This window comes from Lissotriton vulgaris, chromosome 6, assembly GCF_964263255.1.
Source record: "Lissotriton vulgaris chromosome 6, aLisVul1.2, whole genome shotgun sequence".
Classification (NCBI taxonomy): Eukaryota; Metazoa; Chordata; class Amphibia; order Caudata; family Salamandridae; genus Lissotriton; species Lissotriton vulgaris.
This window is the reverse complement of record NC_141694.1, coordinates 203,282,029-203,305,308: the sequence shown is the minus strand read 5'-3', so window position 1 is coordinate 203,305,308 and position 23,280 is coordinate 203,282,029. Positions and strand designations below refer to the sequence as shown.

General features: G+C 39.3%; 1 protein-coding gene across 1 annotated transcript in view; it reads left to right on the top strand.

Annotated features, from left to right (window-relative positions):
* The window catches only part of LOC147707023 (adhesion G protein-coupled receptor F5-like), a 948,772-nt gene that overhangs the window by 378,457 nt on the left and 547,035 nt on the right, over positions 1-23,280 (top strand). The window contains exon 10 of the mRNA XM_086926247.1: positions 21,266-21,433. Coding sequence (XP_086782373.1) covers positions 21,266-21,433 — 168 coding nt within the window. The remainder of the gene's footprint in view (positions 1-21,265; positions 21,434-23,280) is intronic.

Below are 23,280 nucleotides of genomic sequence, written 5' to 3'. Positions count from 1 at the left end.
TAATTGTTACCATATCCAGAACACCATAAATGAATTTCTTTGTAGCTTTTAAAATAGAAAGTGTTTATTTAGTAATAGACAAGTATATATGTATATAAATATTTCAATAGAATAGTCTTAAATTATTTGTAAAATTCTTTTTCACAGATATTCTGCATTACTATTAACAAAGAATAACCATGACAAGAAACGCAGAAATGAAGAAACAACAAAGAAAGCAGTACTATTTAAAGGAGAAAGAAATGCACAAATTAGATGAACTACAACATGTGGCAAGAAAGAAAACGTCTTGTGGTAATAGAACAAAGGAATTTATTAAAATTATTTCAAGAGGAGGAAAATAGAAAGAATACCTGTACAATGAAAAAGAATGAAATGGAAAAAAAGACAAATTAATAGTAATTCAGGAACGGAGAAAAAAACAATGTTGAAAGAAGAAAAAAGCTATTTAATGACGCATGTATAAAAGTAGAGTAATACAAAATTTGTTGAAACATGGTAAGAAATATAGAAGATCTGCATTTTATAAAATGAAAAAAAGATTGTAATTATAGTTGAAAATCCTTTTGAATTGAAAAGAAGATTGTTAATTTTAGTTTTAAAGAGAATGCAAACATTAGATAAAACAATGCATTCTATGTAGAACAAAACTAAAAGGAAAGGCTAATCAACAGAACTAACTATTGCAAAAAAAGATTGGTTGAATGGAAGCATACTTATAGTTCAAAACCTTTTTTTAATGAAGAGAGCTATTTTCAAAACAATACATTAGTTCACCCAGTTGATACCAGTGGCCGTGCTTATGAAGTGAAGAATGGTTGTGCAATTGACAAAGAAAAGATGGTTCCTAGAAATATGGAAGAAGTGATGGCTGAAGAAAGGAGACGTACACAAGCTCCAGTGTATACATGGGATTGTAGTAGTATTTGTAGTATACGACAGGAGTCTATTGATACTTTGTGAAATTTCTTACAAAATTATGCTAAAAAAAGTATTAATCAAAAGATTAAGATGTTGCAAGGACTAGATCCTTGCAAAGTGAGAAATAATACTGGCTTGCAAGGTCATTCTCTGACTTGTCTTTCTAGAAAAGTGTGTCAAAGTGTTTTTCATCATTTGAGAATGTTAGCACTACATCATTCAGCAATGCAGAAGTTAGTAAGAAGATTGTACTATGTAAAAAGTCCGGCAATACATTTAAGTAACTTAAACACTGCTCTTTTGCATGGGTCAGTATCAAATGTAAAAAAAGTTTGTTATGAAATAGAGTTTCATTACTTGGGTCATGAACAGGTGTGTAGAGAAAGTGAGAGTTTGATAAGTGTAGGTGTTCAAGAAGAGGTGGAAGATAGTAGTACTGAGAAGTTTGAAGACGCAATTATGAAGTTTAAGGTAATTTGTTGTGAAAGACAACACTATGTGTGTATTTGTTGTACTCACTATAGAAATATATAGAGAATGTTGATCTGTATTTAAAAAGTGGAAAAAAACAATGGTAAGTGGAAGTAATTTGGTGCTTATTTGTTGGTGGGAGATTGTTTTGAGTTGGGCAGTGATCAATGTATTTGTATATATTGTTATATCAAATTAGAGAAGAGCAAAATGCCAGCTAGAGCAGTATATAATATCCTAGAGTTGGTAGCTATACCTCCAGAACTGGTAGATTTAAACACATATGAGTCCATTTAGATTCAATTTGTGCACCTGTTTCAAGCTATTGTTTGTATGGAGCCTAAAACAGGTAAGCTGCCTCCATCGGATTTACAAAGAGGCTTAAAAGTAAGAGTTGTGCATTTACCTTTAGATTTAAAAAAAATCTAGAACTTATTGGTGTAGAGAAAGAGGAAACTGAACCTGTAGCTATTCCAAGTTAATTGTGTTCCTACGAAGAGTCGGAAAAAATGGCAAGAATTAGTAGATGTCAGCAAAATGCAAAAGGCTACGTTATATCTCACAAAAAACAATGATTACTACATAAATGTGTATGTGGAAGAAGAAGAAATTGATTTAGTTGATAATAGCAACATTTTAATTGGCTAAATTGAAAAAGTGGATACCTCCAAAAAGTAAGAAATTTATGAACATTAAAGTGTACATCCTTTACATTCAAAGGAAGTTATTGGAAATACTATTGAATTATTCCAAATGAAAAAAGTGAAGGGAACTCCCATGAGTGTTTGGGAAAGAAGTTTGGAAGCTCGTTACTTTCCACAGGTCTTCCCCACTGGAAAAGATGCACGATATAACGAACAACCAGTACGAATTCCAGCATCAGAATATCGTTCAACAAGATTGTACTCAGAAGATCCAAGATTTCGACAATGTATTCCATATATATTTAATCTTTTGTTTGAAAGTGACTTGTCTGGACTTTCATATGCATTTAACCACATTAAAAACAGGACTTCATCTTCAACATCTTTCTGTTAAGGAATTCCTGGACAAAGTAGAACAGAGAGCTGATCATTTAGAATCTTAATTGATTAATTTGATGGCGTGTCAACGTGGTACTAATGAGTATTGGTATCGTCGTCATGGAGAACTTAAATGTATGTTAAGGAACCCCTACAAGGTTTGTCACGCTAAGATGTGCTGAAAACGCATGGGATGATTTACCTGATTTTTTTCAGGAAGCAAATACAAATATTAAAAACATTGAATTCAAAACTCCAGGAGAGCTTTGTTACTTGGATCCTGTAAATGTTTGCAGATATTGTAATCATAGGTTTCAAGCTATGATCTCTTTTATCTGCAATAAAAACAACCCATCACTTGGAGAAGTTATTGATTTCTTTTGGAGAAAGGATTACCAAGCTAGAGGTGCTCCTTATATACATATGCTTTTATGGATCAAAGATGCACCTAACTTTGGAACTGATTCGGATGACACTGTTTTATCTTTTATTGAATACTTTGTCACATGTGCTATACCAAAAACAAGAGAAGAAAATCACCTTCAGACAACAAGTTTTACGGTTTCAATCTCATCGATGTGGCGAAAACTATTGACGGAAATACAAGTCAAAGGAAAAGTTTTATACCAAATGTCGTTTTGGATTTCCACGTCCAGTAATATCCAAAGGAAGAGTCAACAGTTTCATGTCAGCAGTGAGGTATACTATCACTAGAAAATCCCCCCAAAATATTTACAATTAAAAAAAAAGTGAACAATCAAAGTATATTAATGAGTATAATCCAGTGATTTTGTCAATGTGGAATGCACATATGGATATCCAGTATGTTGCGGATAATTCCATTGCTGTTGCTTGGTATGTAACATCATACATAACAAAATCTGAAAAGACGGAGTTGAAAGAAATGTGGGAAGAAATTTCCCAAGACAATAGAAGAGTCTTAGTAAGAAATTGTACAGCTTTAGTTTGAAGATGCTGTCCCATCAAGAGATTGGATCCTATGAATGTTAGGATTGGTTGACGTCTGCAAGTTTAAATTCAAAGTCAAGAGGAATGATTTGGGTTAATCTAGGTCTCGCTGCAACACGAAATCGAGTACTTAAATCTATAAAAGAAATCAATTTTTTTCAATTTTCAATTTCAAAAAGCTTTTTTCGAATTGCAAAGACAAATTCATTAAAGCGTACAGATAAAATCACTTTTAAAAACAACAAATATAATCAATCGAAGGTCTCTTCATGTTGCATACACAGTTATAAAGAAGGTGATTAAGACTGTTTACAAAGCATTTCAAAAATAGGGAGAATAGTTATAAAATACCAGTAGGTAGTGTTGAATTTAATTTTGAGTTACAAACATTCTAGCTAATAAGGGAGAAAATTGGAACAAGCAGAATTCAATTTACATTGTATTTCTGTACCTCACAATTGCTCTCAAGAAAGAGGATACAGTACTAATAGTGCACTCATCATCTAAAATTCTTAATTTGTCGTATGCCCCTCTACATGACCTCAGACCCCATGAAACAAGCAGAGGTTTGAGCAATTTCCTCCGTGGATAGCTGTAGAAAGAGCAAAAAAGAATACAATGTATATTTGACTGAACAGAAACATTGTCGCAGGGACAAGTTCTTTTTTCTCTTGACCAGTCATTGCACTGTGGTAGAGTAACAAGTCTATAAAAGGTTTCCAGGCGAAAATAGGTCAAGAGCATACAATGATGTAAAGGTTGTTCAACCAAAAGATCCAGCTGAATGCCCTTATGAACTGTTATCAAGTCATGGTCCGTGACAGATTTCTTAGATCTTTCTTCCCGCCATCTTTTATTCTCAAGGTGTTGTTGAAGGGACTTTTTTAAAACAGTTCTAGACACACTCTCCATGCTAACTGGATTTGAGAAATATTCAGGATGTCCAATTTCATACAAGAAATTTTTGACATAACTGAACCATTTGATATTAGTAGCTCCATCACATGCCAGGCAGTCTTCTATTATCTCTCTGTTAAAACTGGTACAAGAATTAGTCCATACATTGTGCCATAATAGGACCGGGGCAGATTTAAATATGTCCGAAATGTAGGGCCACTTCCGAGTGTATTACATAGGTTGACGTGTTCTTAGCCAGTAGGTACCGTAAGAACCGGTTCTCAATGCGTTGTATGACTTCCAGTGGCTCAATCCCCCAGAGACCCGGCCCATAGGTTCCAGTAGAGACACATTTGGCCTTAAAGATCTGCAGCAACTCCCGTACTGGTCTACCCCCTAATTGTTTGGCAAAATTTACTAGGGCACCAGAGGCTCTGGTAAGTGCCAGAGCCCTTGCATTTACCGCTGCGCTCCATGAACCCTTTCTCTCAAAGTGTACCCCCAAGAAGCAAAATCTGTCCGCAAGCTCTACCCGCCTGCCATCCAACGTGATCAAACAAGGGGTTCTACGTTTCTTGGGTCCGCATGATATAGTAAACTTCTTTGATACGTTTACGCGGAGAACCCTTTTTTGCATAAATTCAGAGAATTTTTGGACAGCTTTTTGTAGGCCCACCTTTGTCTGGGAGAGAATTGCAGCATCATCGGCGTAGAGGAGTATGGGAAGGGGCTTCCCTTTTACTGTGGGGTGATCGTAATAGTGTTCAGTAAGGATGGGCCCGATATTATTTATATATAGAGTAAAAAGTAGGGGAGCAAGTATGCACCCCTGCCTTACTCCTCTGCGGATACGAAACAGGTTGGTACATTCCTCCATCCTGCTGTATCTCACACGGGCACCCGGCCCTTTATACAGCTCTTTAATGAAAGTGATTTGATTGTCCAGGCCAATGTCCCTTAAAGTTTGCCAGAGTACTTTGTGGTCAACACAATCAAATGCAGAGCTGAGGTCTACAAACATTATGAAAAGATTTCTTTTTTTAGCGTGAATGCATTTGGATGTTATTAATGCTAAATTAAGACCCTGCTCGACCGTCCCTCTTCCGGTCCTGAACCCATATTGAAGGATGGAAAGTATCTCTTGTTCATCCAACCAGTCCTGCATTCGGGCAAGAATGATCCTCCCTGCGATCTTCATAAGGCCATCAAGCAGAGAGATTGGCCGGTAGCAGGCAGGATCATTCCTGTCCCCCTTTTTGTAGATCGGGACAACCACTTTCTCTGACCAAGTGGCAATAAAGCCGATTTTATTTGAGGAGTTCAATACTCCGGTAATTAAGGGTGCCCAGAGGTCAGGTACATTTTTAAAGATGTCAATTGGGACGCAGTCCGGCCCTGGAGCCTTACCAACAGGGCTTTCTGCAACAGCCTTGATCACTTCTTCCAGTTGAAACTGGATACCCAGTGGGGAAGAAGAACATGTTTCCTCAGTCATCAATGGGGCGGGCTCGGTTAGGAGTGTTCCAAGAGGGGCTATTTCATTATAGAGACCCTGGAAGTGATTAACCCAGTCCTGTGCAGTAATGGCATTATATATTTGGGGGCACCGGTGTGCCTGCAGAAATGGGGCATTGACGGCCTTCCAGAAGGCCGTATTGTCTTTTAACTCAGAGTCTACATGCAGGGCTGACCACGCCTGTGCTTTGAGCTCTTTCTTCCTATTTAATAAGGCAATACGATAGGTACGCCTTGCTAACTGGACGTTTGGTCTTGATTGTGGGGAGGAATGCAAAGCTTTTTTCAGGGCAGCAAGTGCCTTGGTAAAGTTGCCATCAAAAAAGAAAACAACAAAAGAGTGTTCCTTGGTTTGGAGACACAAAAGTGAAAGTGCACAAGGGACCAACAATGCCCGTTAGGTTTGTTTAGAAAGCCCTCACTCACCGACCTGGTCGGTGACATGCTTCATCATCGGGCCCCACTGGGTGTGACCGTTGCCATCAAACCAACCCTGGGACCCCTTAGGAACGTTACGTGATGTTCTAGTCAACAGATCTTTTATTGACGAACAGATTTTAACAAATGATCCAAGAATGGCATGGGAGTCCTCTTCAGGTGAAAGGCAGATTTTAATTTCCTCGTACACATTAGTGACCAGTTTTTCTATAAAATGTATGGGTGTCACCTTTTCCCATTTTATACACAACCCATTTTTAGCAGAAAGAATAGGATTTAAGTCATATTTAACGTTATTTTTGGAACTTAGATCACCCTGCTTGAGGTTGAGTATTGCAGAAATAGGAAAATGATCACTCAGTCCAGTAACAATAGTCTCCCATTTGGCCACCATAGCAGCATAGCGTGTCGGGAAGAGAATAAAATCGATGATGGAGTTTGACCCCCTTCCATTAAAGGTAGGTTTAAATGCCTTTGGAGGGTTACAAAGTTCATTTATAAAAGAGAGAGAAAACTGGGCCAATATATTGTTAAGCAAATCCCTAACTTACTATGAATAAAGTGAGTCATGGGTCCCTGATGCAAGAAATCAAATATTTAGCATTAAATGAACCGGAAAGCACAAATATTGATAAAACAAACATGTTGGATACATAGTATCCAAATAGAAGTCCCTATCTTGAAAACATATGTCTCTATACAGTCCTGCAATACTGCAGCTTAAAAAAAATATTACAGGGAGTATATATGAAGAGAAATATGCAGTAATTGGTTCTGCTGGATGTTTGGTCAGACATACTAAAGGAAATCTCATTAATCAAAGAAAATTGAGTTGTGATACTCCTGATAAAAGGGAATTTTACTATTTAGCACTTCTGCAACTCTTTAAGCCTTGGCGTACTGAAATGGAATTACTTGGAGATTTTCAGTCATATGAAGATTATTTTTATGCATGTAAAGATAGGATTGAATGCACAGTTTTTTTTAATTATCTAAAAATGTTGAATGAAGAGATTCAACAAGAAGCTTATACTGCAGTTGAGATTGCTAGAGATAGTTCTCAAGACAGTCCAAGTTCCGCTCCACTGACTCAAGATCCACTGGGAGAACCAATTCTTGAAAATGAAGCAGCAATTGCTATGAGTGAAGTAGAAACGGCAATACCTCAAGCTCAACAGGATATTATGGAGTTGAGAAACTTGGAAGAGAAACTAAAGATTGAACAGAAAGTAATATATCGGAAATATAACAGCAAGTTACAGAACAGATCGACCATGGTTTACATCATGAAAATAAAGAATGCAACTGCACATCATTTCAACCTATCCGAATGTATATCAGTGGTCAAGCTGGTACAGGAAAAAGTTTCTTAATTAAAGTTTTGACCAGTTACTTACAGAAAACCACTGAATCACATTTATCTTGTGTTGTAACCGCTCCAACTGGGTTAGCAGCACACAAGGAATTACATTACATCATATACTATTGCTACCTTTGAAACATGAAAATAAGTTGGAATATCACACATTTTCGGGAGAAGCTTCTTTAGAGGTTTCAAGAGTATTAAAGAAAATGAAACTTCTGATGATTGATGAGGTGAGCATGGTCTCAAACTTAATGCTTGCCTTTGTACATTTACCAATGCAGCACATTTTAAAAACAGGATATGATGTGTTATTTGGAGGAAAACATGCGATCTACTGCAATTTACTCCTGTAAAAGGGGAACCAGTTTTTAAAACACTTCTGCATGAAGACACCAGGAAGTATTGGAAATGTCAACATTTGATCATATTTTGAATACAAAGAACTTATTAAACATATATGACAGGCAAGTGATGAAGATTATGAAAGAATCCTTCAAGATATAAGAATTGGTGTTTTGACGGAACATGCAAAAAAACTTTGAACATCCAGTAGAACCAATCACTGCATATTTCTCTTCATTTATGCTCCCTGTAATTTTTTTTAAGCTGTAGTATTGCGGGACTTTTTAGAGACATATGTTTCCAAAATGTTGCTCCGGAAATAATATACAAAAACATTGGAGAAAATACATCTATAATCTGCCTAATGACAAAACTGCGAGAGTGTTATACATTCAATAAAGAACTACTAAAGCTGGAAAAACAAGAAATAATAAAAATGGAAGCCATTGATAAAATAGAACACAAAAGAATTACTAATATTTTGACAGGAAAATTAAAAACAAAATTGGATTCTTTGGAAAAATCTATATCTAAAACTGCTGGTTTAGAAAATGATTTATATGTATGTAAAAACTGTTGGGTAATTTTACACTGTAATTTGGATGTGGCAAAAGGTTTAGTAAATGGAGCAATGGGAAACGTTGTTGATTTTGTTAATTATCAAAATAGAGATTGAATTGAAATATTGAAGATTAAATTTGATCAAAATATAGAAGTAAAACAGATTGGACGTTGTGCTGTTCGTTTTTTGCTTGTTAAAGACTTGTATGTTCTTAGAAAACATTTCCTCTTTCTTTGGCATATATTGTGACTATTCATACATCTCAAGGTTTAAGTGTAGATAGTGCTTTGTTAACATTGGAAGTACCGTGTTTAAAGAGGGTATGGCACATGTTGCATTGTCCCGAGTCAGAACTTTATCTGGATTGTATTTGATTGATTTTGATGAGAGAAAGATTTGAGCTGATGCAAATTGTGTAAGAGAGTATAAATGGTTAAGAATACTGTATGCTCCCAACTTAGGTGAATATCCTGTATATGAAAAGCATGTAGTAGGGTAGAAACAAACATATGAAAAACTTTGTGGTGGGGTTGGAAATAAGAAAAAAAATTAAGAGAATGTTGAGGTTCCAAACAAAATTAAAATGGGCACAGTTGAAGATATTTTAGCATATCAGTTAGAAAATAGTTCAGGTATCAACTGCTACGCTAATGTAGTTGTGAACGTGATATTTTTTCTAGAAAATCTTCAACAACAAATGATGGATAATTGAGAAGAAAGATTTTGTTCTTTATTACATTCTATTTATGAAAAGTTGACAACTGATAAAACTAACATCCAAAGTGCTTATGGCATTCGGCATATTCTAGATATATGTTCTGATTGTTCGCAATTTACACAGAATGTACAGCAAGATGCTCAGGAATTTCTAATGTTTATACTTGTAGTATTGGAAGATGAAGGATTACAAATTGAAAATCTGTTTGGACTACGTTATGGATGGGACCATAAATGTTATAGCTGTTCATTTTCTTCTACTACTGAAATTGACTCTGAAAGATTCATATATTTGACCATACCAGATTGCAAAACAGTGTCTTTTAACAAATTAGTGAAATCAGCTAATCAAAATATGGAATGTAGTCACTGCAAATCTAAATTGTTTTCCACATTATTTATAGAAAGATTTGGACAGTATATAATTTTAAAGATACAACGTTGTGAAGCAGATGGAAGAACATTGGAAACTAAAATGTTAATTTTCGTGGCAAACCAACTGTCAATATCAGGAAGAACTTTCAAAACAGTGGTAATTATTTTCAACAATGGACCTCCTACAACATCTGGACACTATACTGTTTATTTAAAGTGCAATAAAGGATTAACTGATTAAATGTTACCCATTTGGAAGTCAAAAGTTGGTTGCCTTATAAATTGCCAAATTCATATCTAATATTTTAGATGCCAAAGTTTTCACTTCATCATGATTTACTGTTTCAATTATCATTTTTAATCTTTGATATTGTATTTAGAAAATTGTTTTTGAAAGAAGCAGTTCATATATTTGTTTTTGAAGTATTTGCAATGTAAATGAGGGTGTCTATTTTAGAAAATGTAAACATATCGTTGAATTTGTTGTAAATATTTTGAAGATTGACTTGTTTTTTTAACAATCTTATTAATTGATTTTTTTTGCCCGCTGTAACATGATGATCAAGATTGAAATCATTGTGTATGGTGAAATTCAATAGAATCTGAAAACAGCAAAAAAGGCAAACTGAATATGTTATGTAATTGTAAAATTAGGTTGTGTTTCTAAAAGTATCAAATTATCTGTAATAACAATATTTTTCCTTATATTTTACAGAAACTAATTCTAAAGTTTGAAACTCTTTTAAATTTAGATTATAATGAAACAACTGAAAATCAGAATAATTCAGTTTCATATCTACTTCAAAAAAGGTAAGATTAAGTGACACAAGCACTACCCATGCACTGCTACAATCACCAGGTCAGGAGCTATACAATCCTCTAACTGCCTAGACACTGCTCATTCACACCTTCAAATGCCCAAGTAGTACCCATGCAGACCAGCAATACCCCTGTCACTCTATTCCTTTGATCACCCAGTCAGTACCATGTACTTATCCAATCACTGTGCCAATACCCAAACACTTATAAATTCCTCATGCACTCTACTTGCATGACTATAATCATTCAGTCTGTACCCATGTACTCATGATATGACAGAGCACTAACCATGGACTGCTACAATCACCTGTGCACTACGCATACAAACCTCTAACAACCTAGACACTGTACATCCAGACCTTCAATTACCCAGGTATTACCAATACAGTGCAGCAATCCCCCGTCACTCCCCATGCGTTCCTCCGATCACCCAGCCACTAGCATGTACTTATCGAATAAAAAGCCTGTAAACCAATCATAAACTTTCTTTTCAAGTCACATGGGATTCGCGTAGGGCACGCGCCGTGGCGCGGAATGCTAGCACACACGACACGGTTCCATAAAAATACATTTAAAAATAATATATCTTTAAACCGGTTACAAATCTATAACATATATCATTTTCTTAAATCATGTCTGGGTGTAACATATACAATAAAGTTATATATACATACTTTTAAGGGTAAAAAATGTACAATGGAATTGCACATCCAATGCAACAACGCAACTCACGTACGTGACATAGTGCAGGGCCGAAACCGAGCACCACACCGCTAACCTAACGCAGAATGTGCACGACTTAACCAATATGGAGGCAAATTATTTCAATTTGCGCAGGGATCAAGACAGGTGCACGATGGATGCGCAAATCTTTTTATTCATTATAAAAAAATAAAAGGTTACGTTAATTTTAGAAAGAAGAAAAAGTTTAATTTACAAAAAAAATGTACAAAAACAATACTAACATATTAGCATTTAGAAAAAAAATATGAAATTCACTAAAAAAGAGAAAGCTGCAGCTAAGTTACATTTAGAAATTAGCATTTAAAAAAACCTTTGAAATTCACTGAAAAAAACATAGATTTCAGGCATGTTATAGTTAGAACTTCACATTTAAAAAACAAATGGAAATTCACTGAAAAAAGCATAGGTTTCAGGGATGTTATAGTTAGAAATTAGCATTTAAAAAACCTTACAAATTCACTGAATAAAACATAGGTTTCAGGGACATTATAGTATAGCATTTCACTCGTACAAAACCAGAGAAATTCGTCCGTTATAGTTAGTAGAGCTAACTATACCTTGCACCCCCACAATGCACTGCTGATGACATCACATATTACATCACTCATGACATGGTCAGTGACATCACTGGTGCCGCATCGCCGAGAGGAATCACCGTGGGTTGCTGCTACGCTCTTTTGCAAGCCATGCCTTCCATGAGGACAACGAGGATTGAATAGTGGGCAAACTGAGGGAGACTGCTACGTTCTTCCCCACCTGCCGAAACACCGCGAGGACTTCGTGTCCCAGCAGCCCTGCGCCAGGGACACCTGAGGCACATTTACACTGCAGGCTCTTAACCTCTCGCCGCACACGCTTCGCGGGTTCCGCATCGCTGAGAGGAATCACCGTGGGTTGCTACTGCGCTCTTTTGCAAGCCCTGCCTTCCATGAGGACAACGAGGATTGAATAGTGGGCAAACTGAGGGAGACTGCTATGTTCTTCCCCTTCTGCCGGAACACCGCGAGGACTACGTGTCCCAGCAGCCCTGCGCCTGGGACATCTGAGGCACATTTGGCCACTCCCCCAGTTTGTTTAAGATTGATCCTCACATCCGCTTTGCGGAATGCGCGCGGGCGCGCGCCAGGCGAAGCACGGGCCAAGGGCGGGCCCGTTTGAGCCCGTTCGAGAACGGCCGAGGACGGGACGGGCCCCCTCCTAACATTTACACCTTAAGGTTAGTGTACGATTTATATCTTGCCATCTGTTGTAGATCATCTAATCACTAGCCATTTCGTAAGCATTTAAAGAAGTAGGTGTTTTAATCTTCTTTGGAAATGACCACTTCTAAGGCTGGGAGGGGCAGGAAATCCGTTAACAGTGGGTCAATAGTGGGCACTTTGGACCAGTTTCTTACGAGAGCATCTACCGTTCCGGCCCACGAAATAGAGCTGACAGAAAGAAGATTATCACTTGACCCTGCCTTTAACAAGCGGTCATCCATGGGAAGATTGGCCCAGGCACCTTCACCAAACCCCCAAAAAAATATTGATCTCTCAAGCCCAGATGGCAATGGCGAAAGCGAGGGGAACCAACCACTGCAAATTGCTGGAGGGTTGCCTTGTAACCCAGTATGTGGAGATGTTATGCTGAGTACCAGAAATGCCCCTAACCTCCACAATGTACATTCTGGATCGCCGACATCAAGTATTAAAACAAGATCTGCATGTAGTTTCAATTTGGGGACATCTGACCAGCGCGGTAGGTTTAATTTCTAAAAGGAAGCGTGGGGCCCTGAAAGGAAAAAAAGCTAAAATCCTGAAACCTGATAAAGTAGGGGAAAGCACAATGCCAACAACTCCGCATAATCCTGCTACATGCCAGCCTACATCAATACCGAGCCCTGGTGCATTAATGACAGACTTAACTTGAGAGAAAATAGACTTGCATGTCTTGAACTATCGTTTGCTTCGGCTCAGACATGGGGTGGGAACTGGGATATAGGGGCAATAGAAAAGCAAAAAAGATTGCCTAAGCAAACTAATAAATCTTACTTTCCCTCTGCCCCATTGCCTACAAATAATACAGCTGATATCAGTGCTCCTGCAGTAATTACACCTAATCTTTCTTTATCTCATCCTAGTGATATTGCAGTGACTAATCACATTGTTTTGAGTGGAAGGGCGGAGATAGGGGAAGGGAGCAGGACTGTAACTCAACAACTCCAAGCGAATAATAACATTCCTCATGTTCCATCAATAAAAGGGTTACCATGTACAGATCTTCCCCCGGAATCTTTACCGTATGTGGTGGTTCTTGCGCGAGTTCCACCTTTGAGCCAAGGTGAAATGGGAGGAGTATATGGAGCTTAAGGACAAATGTATCTATTGTCTTAATTACAAAAGGCCTCTTCCCCCCATGGTATCTACTGAAATTTTGTTCGCTAGGCGCGTGGATTGGATTGGGCCACGGAAAAGGTCTATTGAGGGAGACTGTGTAATAATACATTTTAGGGATAGAAGGGCTGCTGAGCACATCTGTGAATGGGTCCCGGGTTGCTCAGCTACTCTAATGCAAACCTTATCCCTGACCCATTTCTATCCCCCTACACGTATTGTCCCCAGAAATATGACACTAGATGGAGGGAATTAATGGGAAAGAAAAAGAACGGTTGCACTTCTTGGTAATCCTACTGTAATCCCTTGTATTCAGGGTATGTTGGTGCTATTTGGGAGCTTACTTCTGAGTGGAGGAAGTTGAAAATGATTATTGTTGTGTTATTCCATCTGGGAATAACGTCCTCAAATGCACACAGAAATGGTTAGAATGCTTTACAGTTGTGTATATTTTCCTCAACAGTGCGAAAATACCCCTGATGAAGGGTGAACTGCCCGAAATCAATTTGGCTATGCTAAAACGAGTATAATAACGTGCATAAAATAGATGTGATAACAACATCCAAAGAACACCAATAATCTTGGAAAGACATTTTCAATAAAACTTTATTGTAAAAACAACAATCGTCTAGGGAAACTCTTTCTGTGTGAATTTGGGGACGTTATTCCCAGTTGGAATAACGCAACAATAAACTAGACGGAGGGAGACAGAATTGGAGTAACTTAGGTGGAATTAGGTTGACCAATAGATACGATGCGTTGTCTCGTTTAGAAGATTGCGATTGACGACTACCTAAAAACAGTCTGAGGACAAATAGAGTAGTGCCAAGGGATGGTAAGGCAGCAAGGAGTATGAATCGATTTGTTGGCAAGGCTAATATCCAGAACGGGGCATCAGATTCCCAGGTTAAAAGAATCCAAATCAATATAGAGAGATCAGACTTAGATTCACAGGGTTGTGAGTTCAAACCGATTCAATTGCTGGGAGAAATAAACCCAATCCTATAACTAGAGCCAAGTAATGAAAGTAGACGGTCTTAGTCATCTTGTTGGTCTGATAATGTAGATGGCTTGCCCCATAATAATTGTTTAACATCGATGTTATCCTGGAATATAGCAGGTTTGGGATTCAAACTAGTTTCGCCCGACTGGTCTGATTATATTGAAAAATACGACATTTGTCTCTTTCAGGAGACTTGGTTGGTGGATCCTGTTTTTCGGTTGGGGTATCTCAATTTCCAGGTCCCAGCTGTCAAAAAGGATAAAGGTCGCCCGATTGGAGGACTACAACAAGATGATCAGCGCCATCTTTGCACGGTGTAAAGTTCATAAATCACAAAGTAAAACAGCATCATAGACATCAATTACATTTATCAATGCAGATAAGCAAAAGATTTCCTATATATGTATGTGCTAAGTATTCTAATGGCATAAATAGCCGCAAACTCAGAGGCACTCGGTTGTCTTTAAAGGCTATATTGGTAATCTGTGTGTGTAAGAGAGTGTAGACCACAAACTGTCAGGGTGCTAAGCGCCTGGTAAGGTTCATGCTGGTCAGCCTTCAGTGGCGGGACATTAGTAAGAATAGCAACATAGGGCTGACAATAAGGTGGGAGGTTTACAGGGAGGGATCTAGCAGCCTCAGTGAGAGACTGGGCAAGCTGCTGGGAGGCAGGTGTGGACTTAAGGCTATTTGTGCTAGGTTGTTCTAAGAGGACTTTAGCGTCTTTCCTTGAGCGCAGTGCTTTCGCCCTCGTATTAGTAAGTCCTTTCGGATTTGTGACTGAGGGAACAGAACTAACTGAATGTTGACCCTGAACCGTCAGGGCACTAGTGTCGGGAGGGAGCATGGAAGGCGGAGTAGAAACTGGTTCAACCTGTACAACACACTGGTGCGCAGACCCCTGAGGACAGGCCGTTTTTTGGGAGGGTTGAGGCGGTGCGACCTCAGGAGCTAAAACGTCTCCATGAGATCTAACCTGCTCGCTCTCTCTCAAATTGTTTTTGGCCTGCAATTTTATCAAGGATTTGAGAGAGAAAAAATTATCTAGAGTTGACTGCTCAAATCTGTCTAAACGATCTGCAATATCCTTAACCCTTTGTAGTATGGGGAGGATCAGGGACCTTACTGACTTCTCAATCTGCTCTATAGGGGGAGAGGGCCGGGGCAGATCGGATGTAGGAAAGCTCTCTGCTAAACTCTCCGGATGAGAAGCTGGGTTGGGCTGGGCAAGGGGTCATGCTAACTTCTACATATGCAAACAAAGGGTGTACCCTCCCCGGCACCGCAAATTCCTCACCACCACTAGTATGTTTAGCTTTAAACTTTTTAGAGAGTTTAGGCGGCCCACCCCTTGAGATGATGGCAAATCTTTTCCTCTTGAGGGCACGAAATCTTGGGCCCCCGCCACCCACTGTTTTCCCTTTTAGGAGAGGGGTGCAAGCAACACTAGACACAGGGGGATTAATTTTATCAGCCATGGGAACTAAAGGCGGAACCGATGGCAGAGTGGACTCTGGGGGCTCAAAGGAAGCAGGAGACTCTAACCTTGAAACAACTACCCCGTTCAGCCTATCCAGGCTAGCCCTGATAGCACCTATACTATCGCATTCAGGAGACTGCAGTGCTTCAACATCACGCATATTATTGTTAGCTAGAGATGTTATTTGTGCTATGGCCCCTAAAGAGGAACGCTTGTGAGAGAGAGGTTCAAGAGACAATCTACGTTCAGTGGCTGCAATTTCCTTTTCTAGCACAGAGAAAGCACAAGTTATAAAATTGTCCAAAGTCCCATTTATGATTCCACCCCCCGCCTTTCTACCCTTTCCCGATCTAGTAGTCATGGGCATGGGCAATGAGACACCAGAGTAGAGCAAACGTCCACCCACAGTAACAGGAAACTAAGTGGATGAGGCTGAGTTTACAAATTGAGGCAGGAATCCAGGAGGGACAAGATGTAAAGGGGGTAGTCATAATAAACATCCTAGTGTGATACTAGTGAAAAATGGACTTTTGTTAAAACCCTCCTCTGAGTCTGTGTAGTCATTTTTATTTTTCACCATCACCTTAGCACTGCACTTTTTCACTAGTATCACACTAGGATGTTTATTATGACTACATCACTGGTATCCATTCCAATACCGGCACTACATGGTCGGACGGAATGTTCAGCAATCCCCACATGACGTAAATTCCACCAAAAAGGGTGGTCTGATGGGAATTGCTTAGGTTTCTGCTTAACAATTTCTGTTAAATGTGTTATCAATGAATATATGTTGACAGCAACCTCCACCTACACATGCACTATGTGTCGCCGCGGCGACTGGTATAGCCACGCATTGTTTCCAGACCTGGTCTGCTCTTTTGTGTTGTGTATATCAGAATCTTGCCACACAGTTGGCAGCGCAAATTGCAGTATTTAGGTCAGAGATTTACGTGGTGGGGGAAAACTCTGGCCGAATATTGGCCAAAAGACTACATCAAAAAGAGGTTGCCTAAAGGATCAATAACATTCAGGATGAGCTGGGGCAGATCTGTGATAAACCAGCTGAAGCGCTACAGGTTTTTAGTAAATTTTATAGTCAACTGTATATGGTAGATGGTATTTCTGGAGTTGAAATTAAAGTGGCGGAGTTCTGTGGTGATATCGAAACTTTCAAACTGACATGTGACCAAATGGAAGATAGACGTCGACATTACTTGGGAGGAAGTGGAGGCAGCATTAACATCATTGGCTGTCAGCAAGGCGGTGGGGCCGGATGGTATTCCGCTTGAATATTATAGAACTTTTCGGCATACATTGAAAGAGGAACTCATGTCGGTATTTTTGGCTGCACAAAAGGGTAATGTGCCATTGTCCATTACTGTTTTTTTTAAAAAGGACAACCCGTCTTATTGCCGTCATTATACAGACCTATTTCATTAATTAATTCCGATAGCAAAATCTTTTCAAAAATACAAGCAACACGCTTATCTGGAATCATTTCAGCGCTGGTTTCACAATTTCAACACAGGTTCATTCCCGGGCGTGATACTGCAGATCATGTTCGGCGTCTGGTTTCCTTTGTGGATTGGGCACAAGCAACCAATTCCACAATGGGGATAACCCTGTTGGATGCCGAGAAGACATTTGACAGGGTTTCCTGGCCATACATGTGGGAGGTTCTAAAACTGAAGGGATTTGGCCCTATGATCTGGCAGGCACTGAAGTCATTACAATTGTCCCCAGTCGCTTGTATTCGAATAGTCGGCCAAGAGTCTGGTTTGTTCACAATCGGTCGAGGTACACGGCAAAGTTGCCCGTGCTCACCTTTATTATTTGCTTTATACATTGTTGTTTTTTTTAAAAAAAAGCTAAATCAGGCTAACAACATTAAACCTGTTCAATTGCAGCATATAGATTATAGAGCTCTGGCATATGCGGACGACATTATTGTTGTTACTAACGATATTGTTATAGCATTACCAGCAATAGACAAATTGGTATCTGAGTTCGGGTGCTTCTCCGGGTATAAATTAAATATCTCCAAAACACAGGTCCTCTATATTGGTGAGGAACCTCCCGAAAATATAACAACCGTCTCAGAAGTTACCTATTTGGGAATTAAAATTACTCTACCAGTTAGTAGGATCCCATAGCTAAATATGAATCCTGTGCTCACTAAAGTGAACACAACGTTGGAGAGACTGGATCATTTACACGTATCTCTCCATGGTAGATCAAACATTCTAAAAATGTTGGTATTACCAAAGTTTTGATATATGTTTAGAAATATCCCACTTGAATTTCCAGTATCATGCTTCAAGAGGTTAGAGAGGATCAGTTATAGATTCCTGTGGGGTTATCGGTGGCAGAGAAGGGCCTATAGGAAGATGGTGCTGCCAAAAAACCGCGGCAGCTGGGGCATGCCATACTACATGTTTTACTACTGGGCAGATGTTCTGCAATTTATCAGCCCTTTGGTAGTGGGGGATAGGGCCAGAATCTTGCCCTGCCATAGTCCTCCAATCTATGAATTTGGGTTGGAGGATGAGGCTAGCGGATCTCTGGCCAAAATAATAGAACCCAGCTATTTTTATTTAAAAAAAAAAAAAAATTAAAATACTTGAAGCTGCATACTCTGTTTGGAGACTAGTTAAGCAGCAACTGGGGGTCTCGAATCTGAACGCATATACCCCATTTTCAGCCTCCGGGCTACTTCCATTAATCTTCTGTGATCAAATATCCAATAGATGGCGCCTAAAGGGAATTCAATGTGTAGGGGATTTGTGTGATGACGGACAGTTGGCATCATTTGTTGAACTACAAACCAAATTTGGTCTAGCTAAACACAACTTTTTTAAACATCTGCAAATTCGCAGTTATCTGAATACGTTAGGTCCCGGAGTTGAACATCAATCGAGAAAGATCCCTCTTATTGAAAGAATGCTGAAAAAACACCTATCGGTCAATTTTATGCTCAATTGATTGAGATACTCCCAGATGATGTTGGAATATGTCAAGGTAAATGGGTAATGAAGTTGGGGCAAGAGGGAGTTAACAACATAGAATCTTTAAGGTTTGCGAACCATGTTCTGATGACAGGAAGGATACGCACTTAGCACTAAATGGCTATACATGATATGTACTATACCCCATGTAAGATCTCAAAATGGGGGACATCTGTTGGGACTAAGTGTAATAGATGTGGCTTATTTGCTGCAAATGCCGTCCATATGTTTTTTTCTTGCCCCAAATTAGCTGAATTATTTTGTTCAATTGAACGATTTTTAGGAGTAATAATGGGATCATCTGTGTGCATAACCGGGGAACTGGTTCTGACTGGTGTTAGTTCAGAGACCTCTGCACATGCAAGATCCAGAGCAACTGTATCTTTTTTGTTTATTTGCATGGCAGTGGTACGTGCTTGTATTACGAAGGATTGGATCAGCCCCGACCCTCCGTTATTTTTGAGTTGGCGGTCAAGATTACTTGCTATGTATAATTTGGAATTAGCTATATGTAAGACCAAGGGGAGAAGGAAGAGTGCAATGGGAGCTAAGATCTGGGTCGTTATTACTGACTGGATTTAAAGCCTGATGGAGGACAGTCTTTTGTAAAAACGCCTTTCTCTTTAAATATTTGTATTTTATTTTATTATATATTTTTGGGGGCTTAAGACATGTGGATATACATTGAATGGTTCTCTGATGTCTGTATTTGGTTTTGTATTTCCTTTCTGTTTATTATGCTTGCTGATATTTTGTTTTGTCTTTGTAAGCTGAACTATACATTCCTTGCATAAAATGGGGAAAAATCTATAAAAAAGTGAGAAAAAAAGTAAGAGGACATTCTTATTATTGTGAGTTCAATCCATGCTGCCCTTCATAAAGTCTGTCCAACAATGGTCAGAGAGTACAGAGCATGCAGAAAGAGTAAGCAGTTGGCAGATTTTTGTTACTGTATCAATGAAAATGCGCATATTCTTGAAGGATTTTGAGCTGGGTAAAGATTATGATATGAACAATCAAATTTTACTGTGCCAGACCAGTGTGTAGTGGGGAAGAAGGAGTGTGCATCTGTACAATGGACCACATGGTGAATGTATAAGGTTACCATGGACGATTCTGACACCCAGACTCCATTGATTCTTATACCATTTATTAACAGAATACGTCTAAGCACTCAGCCTTTCACTCACTCCCATGAATATAGTTACACATCCAGATAGGCAACAACTAATGTTGAATGAGAGGTTGTTAGGAGGTAAGGCAACATAATGTACCGTAAGTGTTTTATTGTTGAATAATTTATCACAGGAAATAGGGTAGAACAGCCTAAAGCTGCCTATGATTTAATGAAATGAAAAAATGTGGAGCAAGTAAAAAGACTTGACTATGCCCTCATTAGATGCAAATCTTCCTCCAGTGATCTTGATTATTAGCAAATGCCTACGTTGGAAGACTGGACATCAGGATGCTATTTTAATAAGGCTAAAATTAACCAAAGCGCTTACTATCGCAGCGTGCTGTTTTTTAAGGAGGAATAAATCATCCCACATCCCTGGCTATTTAAGACCTTTCACATTAACATTTTTCTCTGTTTTGCCTCTGTTTCTCTACTTCAGACTATCTCTCTGTCTCTGCCTACCATTAACCCTGACTCTGTCTCCCTCTCTACCTTGTATCATTTTAAGGATTTTGGGGTATTTAATAGACATATTTTGTGTGAAGCTTAATGTACAATTCCCATATTGTTCGAGATCATGCAGATTTCCAATAACAGACAATGGGTAATCAGGGGCAAAGTTGATCTGCCTGGGAAGGGGACTTGGGGACTCCAAAATATGTTTTTCCCTGCAGAGCAAAAAATCCATGAATCTAAATAATTTGTTCAAAGTGAACTAATTATGCACATATGTATTAATTAATTTCCTCGTCCCTGTATTTGCGGCAGAGGAAGTGTTACAGCCAAACATTCAATACCGAGACCGAGTATTAATTTGTAAGTATTTTGCATGGGTGCACTTATATGTTAGAGACGGATTTCAGTCCCATCTGTGAGTCATTACACTTAATTGCAGCCACAAAAGGTCAGGGACCTATCATTGCCATCTCTTTAAAGTTTAAATTCTGCTAGTTCATCGTTCGTAATGTGCTCAGTGGTATCGGTAATTGACTTTTCCCAAAGCAAATGTATGCACATTTATGAGTATAAATGAACTAACTACTATCATATTAATTTCGTTCTAGGAGTTATAGAAACTCACGCTCCTGAAAATTGCAAACTGTATTTACTGCGTGCAGACATTTCTTCTTGCCCAATAGAGACGTCGGGTGAGACCTCAAGCCACCGATGTTATTGCAGCAGAACTCGTGAACTTATCTCAGACATATTAACTGTGACACTTATCAGAAAAGGTGAGTAATCTTTCGTCTTTGTAAATTAAGCATTCTGTTCTCCATACAGTATTACGAAAATATACCTTTCCAGGTGTAATGTACATGAGTGTGCTGCTCATTAGTGGAAGAATGTGAAGTCTGGGCTGGAAAAACCTTGATCAAAAAAGACCCAAATCAAAATTATATTTGCGGCCTGAATAAGCTTTGTGCGCAGCAATATGAATTATGGGTGCAAATTAAGGGCCACATTTTGAGCCCCTTGCACAGCCAAAGCGTGACTTTATGTGTCACTGCTTGGTACAAACTTTGAAATCATATCTATGGGACCACTTAAAGCCAATGTGCGTGGCTTTGAGTGGCCTCATAGATATGAAGTAAGGCAAAGCAGCGCTAATCGCTACGTTGCCTTACTCTGCATACGGGAGGCGTTCCATGGGCATGGGTGGCCCCGCATAACACCCCTGTACTTTGACGCGTTCCGAGATTTACAAGAGCATGTAAACATGGACGCCAAAACCTTACGGCTCCCGAGGTGAGGCGTAACGCGGAGAAATAACCTATTTTTCCTCTTTTCTTCCCCTTTTTATGTGTGCTGCATACTGCAGCACACACAGAAAGAGGAAAAGGCCTCTCAGGAATGGCTGTGTGCAGGGAGGTGCACCTTCCTGCACAAAAACAGTCCTGCTGACAACACAGGCCATCTTTCACCAAGGTGCAAGGAAGCTTGCATTGCCAGTAGGCTGTCAAAACGGCACCAGCGCTGGGGTAAAGGACAGGAATGCACTGTATGAGATAAATCTTTGCAATCTTGCCCTTTCACTTTGACATAGGGCAACACAGCAAGGTGACTTGATGTGCTGCCCTACGTCAAAACCCCATAAAGAGGTCCTTAGTATATAATTCCCAAATCATTCAGCTGCACTTTGAAATTGAGGTACTTGCACTTAAATCAGAAAATCAGACATGTAAGTGTGAGTAAATCTTATATGGTTAGGATCTGAGTGTTTCAGGCAGGAGGCTCCAACAAAAAGCAGTGAACATCCACAAACTTGCAAAACGGTCGTACCATCCCCAAAATTAAAAGGTTGTAGCGAAAAGGGATTTTACAGCGAGAGATAGTTTTGCCCCTAGGATTAATGCATGCACAATAGCAGACTTGACAGAATTATGCACGAGAAAATGGTAATCCATTTGACTATAACGCCTTAGAGTATCTTGGTATTCACAATGAATTTCAAATCCGACATTCCCAGGAGGAGTCCATTCTCCTGAAAGACGCTTAGATAGTGGGATGTGATGTTGTTAGAATCAAGTAATATAAATAACTGAGAATCTAAAAAAATCTGTGAGAAACCCTTCAAAGGTTTCCCTGGTTTTTGTGCATGAGTGTAAAAATGATATCTTTGTAGGTTTACATGAATAGAAGGTTTTAAAATGTCCCCCAAGTCAAACGGGTATGGCCCGGCACTAGTCAAGATAGCCACACACTAGCATAGCTCAGCGGCACCGACTGGGGAAAGGCCCAATATCCGACCACACTCCACAATCCTGAACGATTCAGAAGCTCGTAGAGTGCATCAAGCCCTTCAGAGGTCCTGAAATGTGGTTTGCTGCCCCTCAGCTGACTCCAAGACAGCCAGGGACGTGTGGACTCTGTCCCCGTGAAATTGCATGGTGAGGAGCTGGTACAGGCGCCCTGTGGACATCCGATGTTTTAAGCCACTGAACTGGAAGGAGTTGACCTTTTGCGAGAAGAGGAACAGTTGCTGTAGCAGTGCAGGACAGAGCTGCTGAGGGTTTGAGGCATGGCCAGTAAGGTGTCTGTAGCCTGCTGCAGACACCTGCTGCGGGTTGGCGGCGCCTAC